Here is a 17319-nt window from a genome sequence, read left to right on the forward strand (position 1 = left end):
GAGGAAAGATTTTCAGGGGGTTCAGATAAGGCGGAAAATGAAGTCTCAGTGAGCAGAGGTTTCTCACGGGCCAGGAGAACCTGGGCCGTGGAGCAGGAAGAACAGAGGGTGGGCCAAGAACGCAAACAAAGGAAGGCTTGAAGGAGCCACTTCCGGGTTTGTTGGCAGAAATAACTGAGGTCGGTGAGGACGGAAAAATCAAATGTCCCATTCTCAGGCCATCTGGACCCGTTATCCAACTCATACTGAGGCCATGCCACGTTACAGAAATAAATGAGACGCTTCGGCCGCAAGTCCTGGGACAGGCCCAGTTCAGCCAGATTGGTGAGCAGACACCCTAGAGGTGTGCTCCGGTCAGGTTTGGAATTTTGATTGCCCATGGTGGATTCCCAGTGGCCTCTAGGGGGTCCAAAAGCTAGCGTCCTAGCGATTTGACCCACGCCACGGACAGACGGATTAGACCGAAGGAGCTAGGGACATCTCCACTATCTCTGAGGTCTAAAGGAGCCTTCCTGGAAGGGTCTGGAAAAGGCGATCTCTGACCCGGCCGGGGTTTTCGGACAGAGACACCGGCGGGTGTGTGGCCACGGGGACGGCACGGGGGCTGGACGAGACTCACCGCTGATGTTGCCACTGGGAAGAGGCAGCCGAGATGAAGAATGAGGTCCTGACGGGTCCTGGGCCACGAGGAAGGAGAGGTGGGCACCCCGAGCAGTGGAGGGACGGCCCGATGAGGTGCTCGCACCTCCTGGGTTTCGGCACCAAATGTGAGGTGGCCCAGAAAAGCAGCGAAGAGAACAAAGAGAACCGAGTGAATCAGAAAGAAAAAGGAGTTTATTTGCTTTCTCGGGTGAGACCCACTGGCCCAAAAGGTGGGGCCGGTGAATTTTGCACCTCCAGGGAGGGAGGGGAATCTTTTTATTCAGGTGTTTGGTGAGTGGGGGGAAAAGGGGGGCCTGAACTGAGGAAGTCTCCACCACAGGGATCATCATGGCATTCAACTGAGAAAGTCTCAGCTGCAGGGTTGGTGGGCGGGATATTCAGGACGAAGTTCTTATCTGTGTGGGGGTATGTGGATTCAGGGAGAAGAAGCTGGTATCTGTGTCTGGCACGTTGAGTTATGAGAAATTCCAGAAGAAGTCCATTGTCTCATCACATGTCTGCATGTATCCGAACCTGGGCTCTCTCCGACCTAACATATTCCTTCTGCCTATGAAAGCCTTTCATTTTGTATAGCTCCTGAGCTCCTTTTTGCTTGATGGGATTCATGAGTACTTGGATAATCCCAATTTTATCAATTAATTTAGGTGAATTTTGTTTAACAACATAAGCAAAATATTTTTAACCAGTCTGAACATACTTGGATTTTTCCCCCCAGGACTTTTTGCAACTACTCCATAATTAAGGTAAACTTATTGTTTTCACCTTTTTGGAAATAATACCAGTAATAGGTGACACTATATACAGGAGGTATGAACAGATTTTATTTCTATTGTCAAATGGGACAAATGCGAGACTATTATTAGCATGACAATGTAGAACATTTACATATTTACTATTTAAATATAATTATTTTCATTACAAGTAGGTCATTTGGGGGAGAAATTGTGCCTCAGTCGTTTTTATTTATATTGTCTATGAATTTAATTTCAGCATGATAAAAATGTTAGGAAAATATTTGCTATAAAAAGGGTTATTTGATTCAGCTGATAAGTTGAGAAAGTAAATTGTTAGAATCACCCTTCAATTTTGAAACTAAAAAAGCAAAAGTTTCTCTATGTTGTTTTGAGAATGGACCTATCACAATGGTAGTAGCAGGAGACCTTGATCAAGCATGATGCATATGTAAAGCTAAGAGAAATGGAAGCGCATTTAAGGACTGTTCACCTGCTGCCTCTCACTGAAAATCAGGGATCCAGAACTGTATACGTTTTCTGACATTTGAGGATCATATAGTGCTGAATACGGAGTAAGGTACCTAGAAGAGAGCTATTTCTTTCCATTTACCACCCACTGCAGTAGCCTGAGGGTCACTTGGAGCTTGGTTTGGTAACATCAGAATTTCTTTGGCTGGCTGATTCCGCCTAGCCACAAAAAGACCTGAGTCCCATGGCCCCCAAGAGGGTCGTTCACTATCCCTAGGGCCCTGTGTCTAGTGAAGCACTAGCAGCCACAGGACCTGGACCGCGGGAGGAATCGAAAACCCTATTGTAACCTGAATGCAGTGGCGTTAGGGGGTGGGGGAGGGGAGGGAGTAAAGGCTCAGGGGAGGGGGGCAGGTCTCCAGGGAGATGAGTTAACTAGCGTCATTCGCCTTACAATTGTTTCATTGTTGGCTCACCCTGTGACGCGGCGGCCGAGAGCTATAAATGCTCAGTCCCGGCTCAGAAACCGCAGAAGCCTGGGGTTCCTGGACAAGCCCTGGCAGCCTGAGCCGTTAACGCCGGGCTGCTTCGGCCGCCCGGACGACCTGCGGTTTCCACCTCCGCTTTCCGTCCTCCCTCCGCAGAGTGCCTGCGTCCACTGACTCGTCTTCCACCTCTCCAGACAGAAAATACTACTGAAGTCATCGTTGGTCGCTGTACAAAGGTATCTATTTACTCGGTTGTAGTGCATTTTGGACTAGTTCCGACTTTGGTAAAGCTTCCCAAATACGGGTGAGGGCTAGTTAGAACGGAGAGGTTTTAAGAAATTTACGATCTCAGGAACTGAAAGGGAAGATAAAGGGGAAGATAAAGGGAAAGTTAGAGGAAGGAGGGAAACTGGGAGGGTAAAAAGAAGGGTGGGAAAGAAGAGGATATTTTAACCCTATATTTAAGATTCTCCCGCTTTAACAAAGCTATCGCGAGCTTTGGGAACGAGATTAGCCAGAAAATCTCGCGACGTTTTGAGTGGAAGAACGGGAGTTAGAAGTAACGGTAGAAATAAAGCAGTTGGTGGTGGTCTAGGCACGGGTGACGTTAAGCCCTTGTCGTCAGTATACTGCGGCTTTGGCCAAGTTTTCTACCTCAGGGAGCTGTAGATACTCCGACAAACTGGATCAACCGTCGGATACTCCGGATCCTCGCCTCTCTTCAGGCATGAGGCATGTGGAGGTGGAAAAGGCGCGCGAGTTAGACCAGCAGGTAAGCCAAAATGTGTTTAACGTGGTTTGTGGCGTAATGATAACTAACCACCGCCTTTTACTTTATCCTAGTTCCTGGTGGCTTGCGGGGGTGTTACGGTTGGCGGTTGGGGAAAGAAAGTAGGTTTATTAAACTTTGTGGAGGCTGCGTAGAGAAAAGACCTTCGGTAGCGGTAATGTTGTTTGTAACTGTTTCTTGGGCCTAGCTGTAACTCGGCCGCGGAATTGGCGGCTTTTGTGTGCTTGGCACGGTCATCAACTGACCGGTGATGGGATATAGGTTACGACAAAGCTTTTTTTTTGTATTGAGGTTAGCTCTCATTGTTCGGCTCTGATTTAGGCTCTGAGACGTCGTTCACATGTAGGTGGAAGGCGGTTTTCGGCCACGGAATGTGGGGTGAGGGGAACTGGCATAATGGCGGTAGTACACTAACAGAAAGCCCGGGCATGTGAGACTCCGGTTGGCAATTGACTAAACTAGATCACCAAATGGCTATCTTGCTCTCTCCTACGGGCTATTGCCGCTGGGTGGTACGGCAAATGAGGCTGTTTGCGGAGTGAAAAGTTTCGTGACGCAGAAAAGCGGAAAGGGATAGGGGGCGGTCGGTAAAATGGCCGTCAAGCGCTGCCTTTTACCAGTACCTACAAATAATGAAAGTTGGACCCTGGGTGGCATTGTTCTGGGTGTTACAGAGTGGAATTGCCTTTTTTTTTTCATTTTCAGTAATTGAATGGCCATTTTAGCCGGGGATACTGCGTTGTGGTGTTGGTGGGGGAGGTTTACAGTAAGTTGTATGTGTGAGGCATTTGACTCCGGAATTTACCAGGAAAAGCCTTTGCGTTATGAGGACAGGCGAAGTTTTTGTTCCTAACTTTGTTGTGCTTGAGAAAAAAGTTGAAGTAGGATAAAGCCATAGCTTGTTCTCTCTTCTTTTGAAGTTTGGGAGTGGGGATTAGGATATGTGATCTGAAAATAGGTAATAGAGGCTTGTTTTCCAAAGCAGGAAATTTAGATATCTTTACTCTGGTATTGCTTCCAGAGAAAGTCTCCAGTGAGTCCTTGAGACACTGTAAGTGAACTACCTACTCTTGGAATCTATCTTAAACATTTAGTAGATGGATTTGATTTAGGATAGCATTTGCAGTCTGTTTCAACTCATGAAAAGCATAAACTAATCACTAGACTTCTGCCACGTACCAAAAAGATGTTTTTTTAATTTTTTTTGTAGGGTGTGTGTGTGTGTTTTTTCAATCGAAGGGAAAAGAATTCAGTGCCCCTGACTGAATATCAGGTTTTAAAAATACTTAAGGCACACCAATTGAAAATTGCTGATGTAGGATATAAACCATTTACAAAAATGTTTGACAAACTTCTGAATTGTAAAACAAAGTTTAGTGACACAGATTATACATTTTACTGTGTAAGTTATTTGCAGAATTTGAAGGTCTGCTTCTCTTAAGGATATTTTCCCACTAATTGTTAACACGTGCAATGTGTTCAGGCTTAGTATATTAAAAAAACGTATATATAGAACATCTGATATTAGTATAGAGATCGCATTTGCAACGTTTTCTGTGTAGCTAGAACCCTCTTGTTAAATTGTGCTCTCGGTCATTTGAATTTAGTATCAAGCTAATTTAATCTGGAAAAGTTCGATAATTTAGAGTAATCTTAATTCATGGTTCCTGTAATTTGAAAGTATCTTGAACTTTTTAATGCAGTGTTTATTTACTTTGCAAACAGCTGGCAAGCTTGCTTTTTATTTTGGTGTTTTGTGCTTTTTAAAACTTAATGTTTGGCATGTATGATTATTGTACTGCTTCTAAATGGTTCTTGGTTGCATATTACATAATGCAATAGAACAAAGATCCTCTTTTTCCTATGATATTAAAATCCATCAGTGTAAAGGGACAGATAGGAATGGAGATTAAAGATCTCTTGAAAGTTTGGAACGTGAGTTGTGCCATTTAGTACCAGCAAGTTTTCTGTGCTTGTCTCATCTCCAAAATAGAAAAAATAAGTACTGTCTAAATAGTGTGGCAAATGACGCAGCGCTAAATGAAATGGCAAAGTACTCTCACTATATGATGGGTGGTGGTGTGGCTGCTTAGGAACTTATCCAAATTAAAAACAGTTGCATAATCTTCAGTGGGTAAAGAAATTAACCTTCAAACTGCCTAATGTTTTTCAGGTAGACCTTTAGTTTGGTTATTGCAGAACTTTTACTATGCATAGTTGTTACAGGAAAATTTGTTTCTAATGAACGTATTTTGCAAGTATACAGCACTAGAGGCCCAATGCACGAAAATTTGTGCAGTAATAGGTCTTCCTTCTCCCAGCTGGTGGCACCGTCTTCCCACTGGCACCCAGAACCCCAGCTGGCTTCCCTTCTCCAGCTGTCTGCAGGCACCAGTACCTGGGCGGGCTTCTCTTGGTCCACCCAGAAGCAGCCGGCTTTGTCAGGAAGGATGTCCGGTCTAATTAGCATATTACCCTTTTATTGTAGACTTTAAAAAGCATTGTTACAGCCAGAAAGGCAGACAGGGCAGATAGCCAGTGAATGCTACTTGGGTAGAATTGGATTTTAGACTTGATTTGTCTTTTGTAAGGCTATCTATACTAGACACTCACCCCAATCCCCAGCACACATAGTGTATCAACATGTGAACTGTTAACATCTCTCTCCTCCTAGTTTGCTGGTCTAGACCTGAACACTTCTGATAATCAGAGTAAAGCGGGAAGTACAGCAAGCAGTAAGTAAAATTTATTTTGTTGTCTAGAATCTTTATTAGTACTTAATGTTAATGTCATTGTAACTTTCTAATTTTAAGTTTAAAAATTTCCTCCTTTTTTACCTATAAATTTTGAAGTATTCTGGATAATGAACTGCGTGGTTCTTTTTTGAGAGGAAACAGTTAATCATGTTGAAAAAATATTAAGGTAATACATTTTTAGAAAACTTACCTCCAGTGTAAATTGTGGCCAAGCATGAAAGGGATTAGGATGTGTCTATTTCTCTTGTGAGTTGACCTGAAATGTGTTCTACCTAATAAAGAGAACTTGTACATTTATGTGCTATAGCTACTGCTATCATTTCCCATAAAGAACCAGAGACTTAATGATGTAAGTAGATTGTTCTGATTCTTAGATAGTAGTTAGAATTAAAATGTCAGCCAAGTTAAAACCTTTTGAAATGAGGATATTATGAAAAGAGGGAGGCACCCAGGACTTGGGCTTCATCCTGACATCTGGAAGGATGTCCCATCTAATTAGCATGTTACCCTTTTATTATAGACTTACTTACTTCTTTTTGAGACTTAATAGTTTAATGTTGGCTAGGGAAAGGAACTTGGTGGTTTATTATTTGGCAGCAAGATCTCAGCTTGTATCAAGGTTTACAACATGGGTTCTCAACCTGTGGGTCGTGACCCCTTTGGGGGGTCGAACAACCTTCCACAGGGGTCGCCTAAGACCATGGGAAAACACATACATAATTACATATTGTTTTTGTAATTAATCACTATGCTTTAATTATGTTCAGTTTGTATCAGTGAAATTGGGGGTCACCACAACATGAGGAACTGTATTAAAAGGGTCACGGCATTAGGAAGGTTGGAGTAGGGGTTAGGTTTACAAGAAGGCAATGGGTATTCTGAAAAGCCTTTTTTAATTTGGTTAATTCATTGCATATTGACTTGCTATTATATGGTTTAATTATAAGGACTGAATTATACTTAACACAAAAAGAGACTATTAAAATTTTGATTTTTTAGCTAATAGTTGACTTCTACTTTGTAGGTTAAGTACTTTTTTTTCTTAATCACAAGGTTAACACTATCAGTTCGTTTTTAAAAAAACATTTTTTGAATTCAGAGATGGGGGGGAGAGAGAAACATCAATGATGAGAGAATCATTGATCAGGTGCTCCTGCAGGCTCCCCTACTGGGGATCGAGCCTGCAACTCAGGCATGTCCTTTTGACCATGCCCTTGACCGGAATCGGACCCAGGACCCAGGACCCTTCAGTCTGCAGGCAGATGCTCTATCCATTGAGCAAACAGGCTAGGGCTCAATTCCTCATTGAAAGCACTTTTTCTTCCCAGCTATTATGTATTTTTATTGTATGATATTTTACCAGAAAAGAAATACTCTTTTGGGATAATTGAAAATAGTTAATTTAGTATTTTTTGGAGGTTATTTTGTTATAGTGATGGTAATATTTATTAAGTGTTATTGTTATAATTCATCTAACGATCTCCTGAAATAGAGCCTTTTAAAACATTTCTCAAATAACTAGTAGTAATTGCTGAAATGTACTTGGTTTGAGGATCTTTTTTAATCCATGCTCCAAACTTACTTCTCTTCATCCATTTGGGGTTGGAGTGTAGGGGTTTGGATATAAATTTTAACTAAGGCCTTAGTTGGTTTGGCTCAGTGGATTTTCTGTCAGCCTGTGGACTGAAGGGTCCTGGGTTAGATTTGGTCAAGGCCCCGTGCCAGGGTTTCGGACTTGATCCACAATAGGGAATGTTCAGGAGGCAGCCAATCAATGATTCTCTCTCATCATTGATGTTTCTATCTCTCTCTCTCTCCTTCTCCCTTCCTCTTTGGAGTCAATAAAAAAAAAATACACATATTTAAAAAAAAATTTTAGCTAAGGATAACCACTTTTTAATATATATTTTTAAAATTTTTAATATTGGTAATATTACATAATTCCTCCCCCAACCTCCAGAGCCCCCTCCAGCCTCAGGCCTTCATAACCCATTTTTATATATTTTCCCTATAGCAAAGTATTTAAAGAAAAACAGTTTTGAAAGTGTTTTTCTAGTATTTTTAAATAGACATTTTTATAAAATGCTGTGTTTTAGAGAATATGATAGACTTAATTTTACATTTTCTCTTCAGAAGGGCGCTATATACCTCCTCACTTAAGGAACAGAGAAGCGTCTAAAGGTAGGTGGTTATCATAACTTGAAGGTAACTTTGGGAAACAAATACACACTTTTTCTCTTGTGCTTCTTTATGTTTCCTAAATTTGAAAAGTTGATCTAACATTGCATAATAGGTTGTTTTTATTAGCATAATTTTACTATGTGCTTTTTCTTTTTTTTTCTTTTCTTTTTATATTTTATTGAGTTTTTACAGAGAGGAAAGGAGAGAGATAGTTAGAAACATCAATGAGAGAGAAACATCGACCAGCCGCCTCCTGCACACTCCCTACTGGGGATGTGTCCGCAACCAAGGTACATGCCTTTGACCAGAATCGAACGTGGGACCTCCCAGTCCGCAGGCCGACGCTCTATCCACTGAGCCAAACTGGTTTCGGCTATGTGCTTTTTCTATATTGATAAATATTGATATGATTTCACTTTGAAAGAGGTGTTTTTGTGGGGGTGGCCAATTATGTAAAACGACATGGCAATGAAGTCCTACCTTATTGCAGTCTTGAAATGTTGCCAAACTGAAAATGGGATTATTGCAGAATAGTTAGCAATTAAGATTACAATTTTGGGCACACTCAATAGGTTGGTGGGATTGGCTAGTATCTCCTTTCTGTCTGAACTTTATTTGATAGGCTTTGCCAAAATGTTATTAAAATTTTGATATCTTTTGTATTTTTAATGTAGAGTGGTGGCTCGTTAAGAATATATTGTTGGGTTATTAAGGACATATTGTTGGATGACAATTTAAGAGCTGTATATTTACAAGATAGGGATATGAAATTTTCAAAAAGGGAAAGTAAAGCCAAAAGGAAAGAAGATTGTTGATAATATAGTGTGTGTAGGTATAGTATTTTTGGAAAGAGATAAAAATTAAATGTAGATTATATTTGGGTATTATTCCTTCGCATGTAGTTGTAGTTTACAGCATGAAACATTTAAGTCTGTATGTGTTTACCAGGTGACCACTTTGCTGATGATAGAAATATTATTTTTTAAAGTAACGGCAGAGTTTTCTTTTATCATGAGTACTTTCATTGTATCTGGCTGGACTGCATCCAAAATTTAAGTGTTACAGAGGGACTTAGCAGTATCTTAGGAAATTAAGAAATAAAAGAAACCTAAAAAATAACAATCTTGCCTGGCCAGTGTGGCTTGGTGGTTAAGAGTTGACCTATGAACCAAGAGATCACTTGTTGGATTCCTGATCAGGGCACATGCCAGGTTGCAGGCTCAATCCCCAGTAGGGCACATGCAGCAGGTGGCAGTAGGTCTCTCTCATCATTAATATTTGTGTCTCTCAGACTCTCCCTCCTCTCTGAAGTTAATAAAAATTATTTTTAAAAGCTAACAATCTAAAGGCTATTGGTTAACTGGCTGGCCACTAAAGGAACCATAAAGCAGAGGGGAAGTAACTTCATTAATTTGTAAATGGCAAAACATTTAATAAAATGTTTGAATGTAAACTTAATTGTTTAGTGAGCTTATCCTTGTTGGCTTTCTTTTATTGGTGACTTCTGGAGTCATGTCCGTAGAGAAATAAGGCAGGGGTGGGAGTTTTCTTTTTCCCCTCTTACACCTGATTCTAAGATTATACAGATAGCACAATATTGTTAGACACGTAGAATTTGAAAAACAATATACATGAGTATGAAATACAATAAGCGTTCTTTTGTTATTTTGGTAATACTGAAACAGGAACTAGGGCAATACTGAAAGTTAATACCTAAAGGAATTAACTTTAAAACTTGGAGCATCCATGATGATAGATTGAGCAATTTTAGTTTCTAAATACAAAGGTTATTTACTTTTTAAAATATATCTTCATTGATTTCAGAGAGGAAAGGCGGGGGGCGGGGGGAACATCAGTGATGAGAGAGAATCACTGATTGGCTGCCTCCTGCATATTCCCCACCGGGGATCAAACCCACACACAGGCATGTGGCCCGGACCGGAATCGAACCTGGGACCCCTCAGTCCGCAGGCTGACACTCCATCCACTAAGCCAAACCGGCAAAGGCAAAAAAAGGTTATTTTTAATGATTTAAGTGGGTTATGAATTTTTAAGAATTAATCATCTATGGGAAAATCTATTTGCTCTAAATGTTTCCTTATTTTATATCTGTAGTTGTCATTTTATTTTATTAAGCATATTTTTACTGATTTTAGAAAGGAAGAGAGAGGGAGAGAGATAGAAACACCAGTGGTGAGAGAGAATCATAATGGGCTGCCTCCTGCATGCCCTCTGCTGCCCTCGTATGTCCTGGACTAGAATCAAAACTGGGACCCTTAAGTCTTCAGGCTCTATCTACTGAGCTAAACCAACTGGGGCAAGTAGTTATTTTAAATACTCAGGTGTAGTTTTTGTTTTTATTTTTATATACTTCCATTGATTTCAGAGAGGAAGGGAGAGTGAGAGTGAGATAGACATATCAATGACAGAGAATCATTCATTGGCTGCCTTTTGCATGCCTCTTACAGGGCATTGAGCCCGCAACCTAGGCATGCTGGGCATTTGCCCTGATCCCCTGATTCGTAGGTCCATGGTCAACCACTGGGCCATACCAGCTGTGCTGTTTCATTATATTTGTTAAACTCCCAGGGTGATATTCATCATTCAGCACATTGTTTTTAGATCTTGAGGTTACTTTGCTTAATACAATTTGTATAGGAAAAGAGGATTAAATATAGTAAAACAAAAAAACAAAACAACATATTTGATACAAACCAATTATTTAAATCTTTTTCCAATGGTTTGATAAAAATAATCTCATTGACATTTTTGTGTCTCTTTTCCTCTTCTACCTCACCCCTCATTAAGAGAGGCTAGCTGTGAATAACCACTTAGTTGAAGAGAGAGGAATTTTCATGAAAGTATTGTCAACTTCTAATTTTTGTTTTTTTTTACGAAGGATTCCATGATAAAGACAGTTCAGGGTGGAGTTGTAGTAAAGATAAAGATGCTTATAGCAGTTTTGGGTCTCGAGATTCAAGAGGAAAGTCCAGTTACTTCAGTGATCGTGGAAGCGGATCAAGAGGAAGGTAAATGCTTAGCTTGCCACTATGTGTACAGTAGCAGCTTAGGAATCAACTGTTTGATATGTTTTCATTCTTTGTACTTTCCTTGATCTTTAATTACGATGTTTTTTTCCCTTAATATAGACCATCTGTCTTTTTTTTTTTAAATATAGTTTATTGATTTTTTACAGAGAGGAAGGGAGAGAGATAGTCAGAAACAGCGATGAGAGAGAAACATCGATCAGCTGCCTCCTGCACACCTACTGGGGATGTGCCCGCAACCCAGGTACATGCCCTTCACCGGAATCGAACCTGGGACCTTTCAGTCCGAAGGCCGACGCTCTATCCACTGAGCCAAACCAGTTTCGGCTAGACCATCTTTCTGTTACAGATTTTAAGCAGTCCTTACCAGGTTTTTTATTTCTGATACACAAATTACACGCAATAAGAGCACACTATTTGACATAATGAATCTGTTACTTTTATGTAATTATGGGTTCTCTGTGGCAGTTAGACAATTCTAATGACTGTACCACTGTGAAAAATGGAACTTAAGATCTTAATATCTGCGATTAATCTTGTATAGTTTTTTTCCACAAATAAAACTAAAAACCTTAAGTCTTATCACATAAGTTGCTTTTCCTGTATATCCAAATATAACAGGATAGTTGACATTCATATCTTGTTTTCCTATTAAGTATATTTAGATTATTATAAAATGGATATGTAAAGTATAAGTATTATAAAACTTAGCATGTAAGATTTGTTTAAGTTGAATAAATAATTAAAGATGTATGTTATACAATAACCACTGATTAAGCAGAGTGTTATTTCACAAATGAGAATTAAAATTGAATTGTTGACATCTTTCAAAGGGATTTGAGAATAACAATTCAACTCATATAGGAGTACCTGCCTAAAAGGTAGTAATATGATATTGGGTAAATGACATACTCTGATCAATTGCTTGTGCTTTTCAGGTTTGATGATCGTGGACGGAGTGACTATGATGGTATTGGCAGTCGTGGTGACAGGACTGGTTTTGGCAAATTTGATCGCAGTGGACACAGTCGATGGGGTGACAGATCAGATGATGATGATTGGTCAAAACAACTTCCACCGAGTGAACGTTTGGAACAGTAAGTTTTTAAAATGTATTTTGATTGTTATGAAACTTACTATTTATTGTAACGTTATAATCATTTAATTTTAGGGAACTATTTTCTGGAGGAAACACTGGGATTAATTTTGAGAAATATGATGATATTCCAGTAGAGGCAACTGGCAATAACTGTCCTCCACATATTGAAAGTGTAAGTTGTATTGTTTTATTTTTTTTTCAATTCTGTGAGGTTATTACCAAAAAGGAGAGACTGAAATTAATGTCACCATTATGAGTAATCCTGGAGTTGAAAAATATCCAAACGTAATAAGAACTCAAAACTTTTTTATTGTACATTAGACTCAGAAATCTGTTTTCTTTATAAGTACTATGATACCTTTGCCTAAAATCAAAGCAACTGTAAATTCAATCACAACTCGACTGTTAGTTGTTTACTTTTGTATTTATGTTAGTATAAAACGGGTCTTCAAACTACGGCCCGCGGGCCACATGCAAATACAAATAATGTATTGTTCCTGTTTTGTTTTTTTACTTCAAAATAAGATATGTGTATTGTGCATAGGAATTTGTTCATAGTTTTTTTTTAAAGTATAGTCCGGCCCTCCCAACAGTCTGAGGGACAGTGAACTGGCCCACTGTTTAAAAAGTTTGAGCACCTCTGGTATAAAAGAAATTTCAGCAGATAAAGCATTCTAGTTGTATATGTATCTGGTTTACCTAGTTAAATTTCTTTGACAGTTCAACGATATTGAAATGGGAGAAATTATCATGGGGAACATTGAGCTTACTCGTTATACTCGTCCTACTCCAGTGCAAAAATATGCCATTCCTATTATCAAAGAAAAAAGAGACTTGATGGCTTGTGCCCAAACAGGTAAACACTCTTTATGAAGAATAAAAGTTAATTTTCACTCGGTTTACTCTAAAAATAATTATATATGGAATATAATTTGTCCTATTATGAGTTCTTTTGGAACATTATTTTGAGTTAGATAAAGATTAAATGGAGCTGTCTTTTTGTTGTTGTTGTTTCTTTGGTTCTTTTTATCCAAACTAGGGTATCTTGGGAAATTCTGTATAAAATTGTCATCCCTCACATTATTGTAACAAGGTGAAAATTTTGAATGCAGTGGAGGGAATATAATTGTAATAGGAAATATAATATCTTGGATGATCCTATGATCCATAAAAATGTGGGTGGGGAAAAGGTGCTGTCCATCTAGTATTTTGGAAATTGGGGAATGGGAGGGTTCAGGTAGTTTAATCTGTAAAACTTGAGTCATCTGTCATGGCTAATATATTTCCTTCTTTAAAAAATAGAATTTTTTTTTTTTAAGTCTAACTATGGCCTAGGACCAAACCCAACACCCGTTTTTTAAAATTTTGTTGAAACAGCTAGACCTTTAGCTTTTATTTTATAAAGCAAGACAGACTATCATACAAAGCCCTTTACAATTTAGATACTTCAGAAAGTTGGATAGTTTACATTTCAACAGTTTATAATAACAAAAAAGTATTAAAATGAGAGTTCATATTAGTATAGGCAAAATGGTTATCTTTGTACTAATTAAAATTCAAAGGAATGACTATTGCATTGTTTAAAAGGGATCACATGCCTTGACCACTTGTGGCTCAGTTGGGTATAATTCAGTGCAATCAGTACACCCTGACGTCCCTGTTCCATTTCCAGTCAGGGCATATGCCCAAGTTGTGGGCTTCATCCCTGATAGGGGACGTGCAGAAGACAGCGATCAATGTTTCTCTCATTGATGTTTTTCTCTCTCTCTTCCTCTCCCTCCCCTCTCTAAAAATCAGTAAAAAATGTTTTTTAAAAAAATGGATCACAAAAGTCATTTGGCATTATGTGCTTAGCTGTGTAAATATACCATATTTTCCAGAAAACTTATGCATTAGAGTAAATTATCTTTTATTAAAAGAACATTTGAAACACTTTATTAATATTCAAATTTAATATGCCAATATTTTTTTAACAGGGTCTGGAAAAACTGCAGCATTTCTTTTGCCTATTTTGAGTCAAATTTATACAGATGGTCCAGGCGAAGCTTTGAAGGCTGTGAGGGTAAAGGTTTCTGTATAAAACAAGTTATTTCTTTGAAAACATTTTGTAAATACTTGTTCAGATCTTTCTGTAAACTATACCAAATACACTTTTTTTACATTTCAGTACATTTTCTTTTCGGTTTATTTCTTCAGTGAAAACGTGGGATTTTTTAATTTTGTTTTGATCTGATTCTTAAAAGGAATATTTTGTTAGGACTTTTAAAAAGAGTAAAAGTTATAGATCTTTGGTTCTAATTTATAAAATTGTACTTATTTCATAGGAAACTGGGAGGTATGGACGCCGTAAACAGTATCCAATCTCCTTGGTGTTAGCCCCAACAAGAGAATTGGCTGTACAAATCTATGAGGAAGCCAGAAAAGTAAATACACATTTTATTGGTAATTGGCATTTTTATTGATTCTAAAGCCTTATGATCACCTAAATAATTCTTTTCTTATAGTTTTCATACCGGTCTAGAGTTCGTCCTTGTGTGGTTTATGGTGGTGCTGATACTGGTCTGCAACTTCGAGACTTAGAACGCGGATGTCACTTACTAGTTGCCACTCCTGGACGTTTAGTGGATATGATGGAAAGAGGAAAGATTGGATTAGACTTCTGCAAGTAGGTTAATTTTTATATATGGGGTATACATTTAAAAAAATAATGGTCATTAATTTTATAGCATTTACTAATATTTTTAAGATGGAAAGGTAATTTTAATATTGAAAATTAAAATTACTTTTTGTTTATTTTGTTTTTTTTAGATTCAATTGTTGATAAATTTATTGCCATTGTTGATATTTTTATCTTATTTTTCTTTTTAAAGAAGACTAACATTTCATGTATTAATAGTACTGGTTTGCTAGTGATGAATTTTAGTTTTTCTTGCATGGGAAGCTAGTTATATGTTCTTTGAATCTAAAGTAATAGCTTTGCTGAGTAATCCTGGTTGTAGGTTCTTGATTTTCATTATTTTGAATATTTTTTATTTCTTCTGGACTGCAAGCTTTCTGATGAGAAATCAGTTGGCAGTTGTAAGGGAGCTCCCTTGCAGTTAACTGCTTTTATTTTGCTGTTCTGAAGATTCTCTGTTTTTGACCTTTTGCATTTTAATTATGATGTGTATTGGTTTGGGCTTCTTATATATATGTATATTTTATTGATTTTTTTTTTTTTTTACAGAGCTGGAGGGAGAGAGAGAGAGCTATAAACATCGATGAGAGAGAAACATCGATCCGCTGCCTCCTGCACATCTCCCACTGGGAATGTGCCCACAACCCAGTTACATGCCCTTGACCAGAATCAAACCTGGGACCTTTCAGTCCGCAGGCTGACGCTCTATCCACTGCGCCAAACCGGTTTCGGAGGTTTGGGCTTCTTTAGATTCCTCTTGTTTTGGACTCTATGCTTCCTGGACTTGTATGTCTATACCCTTTCCTAGGTTAGGGAAGATTTCCATCGTTTTTTCAAATAGGATTTCAATTTCTTCCTTTCTCCTGCTTCAAGCACAAATGTTGGTACACTTATTAATGCAGAGGCTCCTTACATTATCTGCATTTTAAAAATTGTTTTATTGCTGGTTTGGTCAGGTGGGGTTTTTTTGCTTCCTTTTATTCCAAATTGCTTATTGGATTCTCAGCTTTATCTACCCTAGTGTTGATTCTCTGTAAAATATTTATCATTTCACTTGGTATATCCTTCATTTCTGTGACTGGTTCTTTTTTTATGCTGTTGAGGTTCTTACTAAATTCAGTGAGCATCCTTATAACCAGTGTTTTAAGCTCTTAACTTCCTAGGTTGCTTGTCACCATTGTTCTGTTCTTTCAATTTGGACATCTTTGTTTCCTCAATTTAAGCAGCCTCCCTTGTGTTTCTGTTGTCTGGCATAGGTATTAGGTAGAGATACTATGTCTGGCCTTGGTGTGGCCTAACATGTATACTGTAGGGTACAGTGGCACAGCCTCCCTGATTACCCTCACTGGGCACTTGAGGTGTGGCCCTCCTCCCCATGTAAGCTGTGTACATGTTCCTCTTGTAGTTGAGCCCTTATTGCTGTTGGCACATCAATGTGAGATAATTATCCTCATGTCAGCTGTAAGGACTGGCAGCAAACACCAATCTCCACCCACGATGGAAGATCAGTAATTCAGGGGCTAACCCCACAGAGCAGGACTTAATTTCAGCAGGGCTCTGGTGCCTGCTGAATTTACCCCTTGGGTGTGTCTCTGTGGAGATGATTATGTGGTGCTTCAATGTGGTGTGAAGCTGTGTACTGGTTGCACAGGCTTTGCGGCCTCCCAGGAGGTGTAGTCCAGGGCCACTTGGCATGAGATACAAAGTGATTTGCAGATGGCTACTACTTGTGCTGGGCATGGAGGTGTCTAGGTGGGTAAGATTAAGCTGTAAACCAAGCCTGATTGCTGTTAGTGCCTGTCCTGAGGCCAATTAGTAAGAGGTATGGGGCACACAGAGACCAAATTCTATTTGTTGAAAATCTGAAGCATGAGCCAACACATGCAATTCCTATAGAAAAGCTCCTAGAAACTATTTGTTGAGTCGGGGTGGGGCAGGCTTCAGTCATCTATCTGTGTAAAACCCTAATGTGCAAATTGATCTAATGGGGAACAACTGGTTGCTATGACATGACTGACCACTAGGGGCAGGTGCTCAATGCAGGAGCTGCCCTCAGCCGGCAGGCCCTGACTGGTGGTGGCCGCAGCGGGTGGGGCCAGTGAGCGGACTGCTCCAAGGTGGATGTGAGCTGGGGAGAACCCCCCATCATCTGGCTGGTCGCCTCATAGATCGGCCCTGATCTCCAGGCAGGCCTAGGGACCCTACCGTGTATGAACCACCAGAGCAAGTCAAAGAACGTGTTAGCCAGGTTGACGGAATTGTGAGCTTTGTGTGGAGTGATTTTCAGGGGAATAATAGCTAGCACTTAAGAGAAAATGCCTTACTCGACCCCAAGTGTTCATCCTGATGCCAAACAATTCAGTTCCTCCTTGTATGTCTCTGCTGCCTTTCAGGCTGCTGCCCGGTGCTGGAGCTC

General features: G+C 39.3%; 1 protein-coding gene across 1 annotated transcript in view; it reads left to right on the forward strand.

Annotated features, from left to right (window-relative positions):
• Window positions 1–2877: 2877 nt before the first annotated feature.
• LOC102756304 (ATP-dependent RNA helicase DDX3X-like) overlaps window positions 2878–17319 on the forward strand; it is a 19769-nt gene continuing 5327 nt past the window's right edge. Inside the window, exons 1-10 of the mRNA XM_015566556.1 lie at window positions 2878–3125; window positions 5818–5878; window positions 8033–8080; window positions 10980–11109; window positions 12066–12224; window positions 12299–12398; window positions 12947–13082; window positions 14203–14288; window positions 14551–14649; window positions 14731–14887. Of these exons, the coding sequence (XP_015422042.1) occupies window positions 3081–3125; window positions 5818–5878; window positions 8033–8080; window positions 10980–11109; window positions 12066–12224; window positions 12299–12398; window positions 12947–13082; window positions 14203–14288; window positions 14551–14649; window positions 14731–14887 (1021 nt within the window). The 5' untranslated portion in view covers window positions 2878–3080. The remainder of the gene's footprint in view (window positions 3126–5817; window positions 5879–8032; window positions 8081–10979; window positions 11110–12065; window positions 12225–12298; window positions 12399–12946; window positions 13083–14202; window positions 14289–14550; window positions 14650–14730; window positions 14888–17319) is intronic.

The sequence above is a fragment of the Myotis davidii genome, unplaced genomic scaffold, assembly GCF_000327345.1.
Source record: "Myotis davidii unplaced genomic scaffold, ASM32734v1 scaffold943, whole genome shotgun sequence".
NCBI classification, from domain to species: Eukaryota; Metazoa; Chordata; class Mammalia; order Chiroptera; family Vespertilionidae; genus Myotis; species Myotis davidii.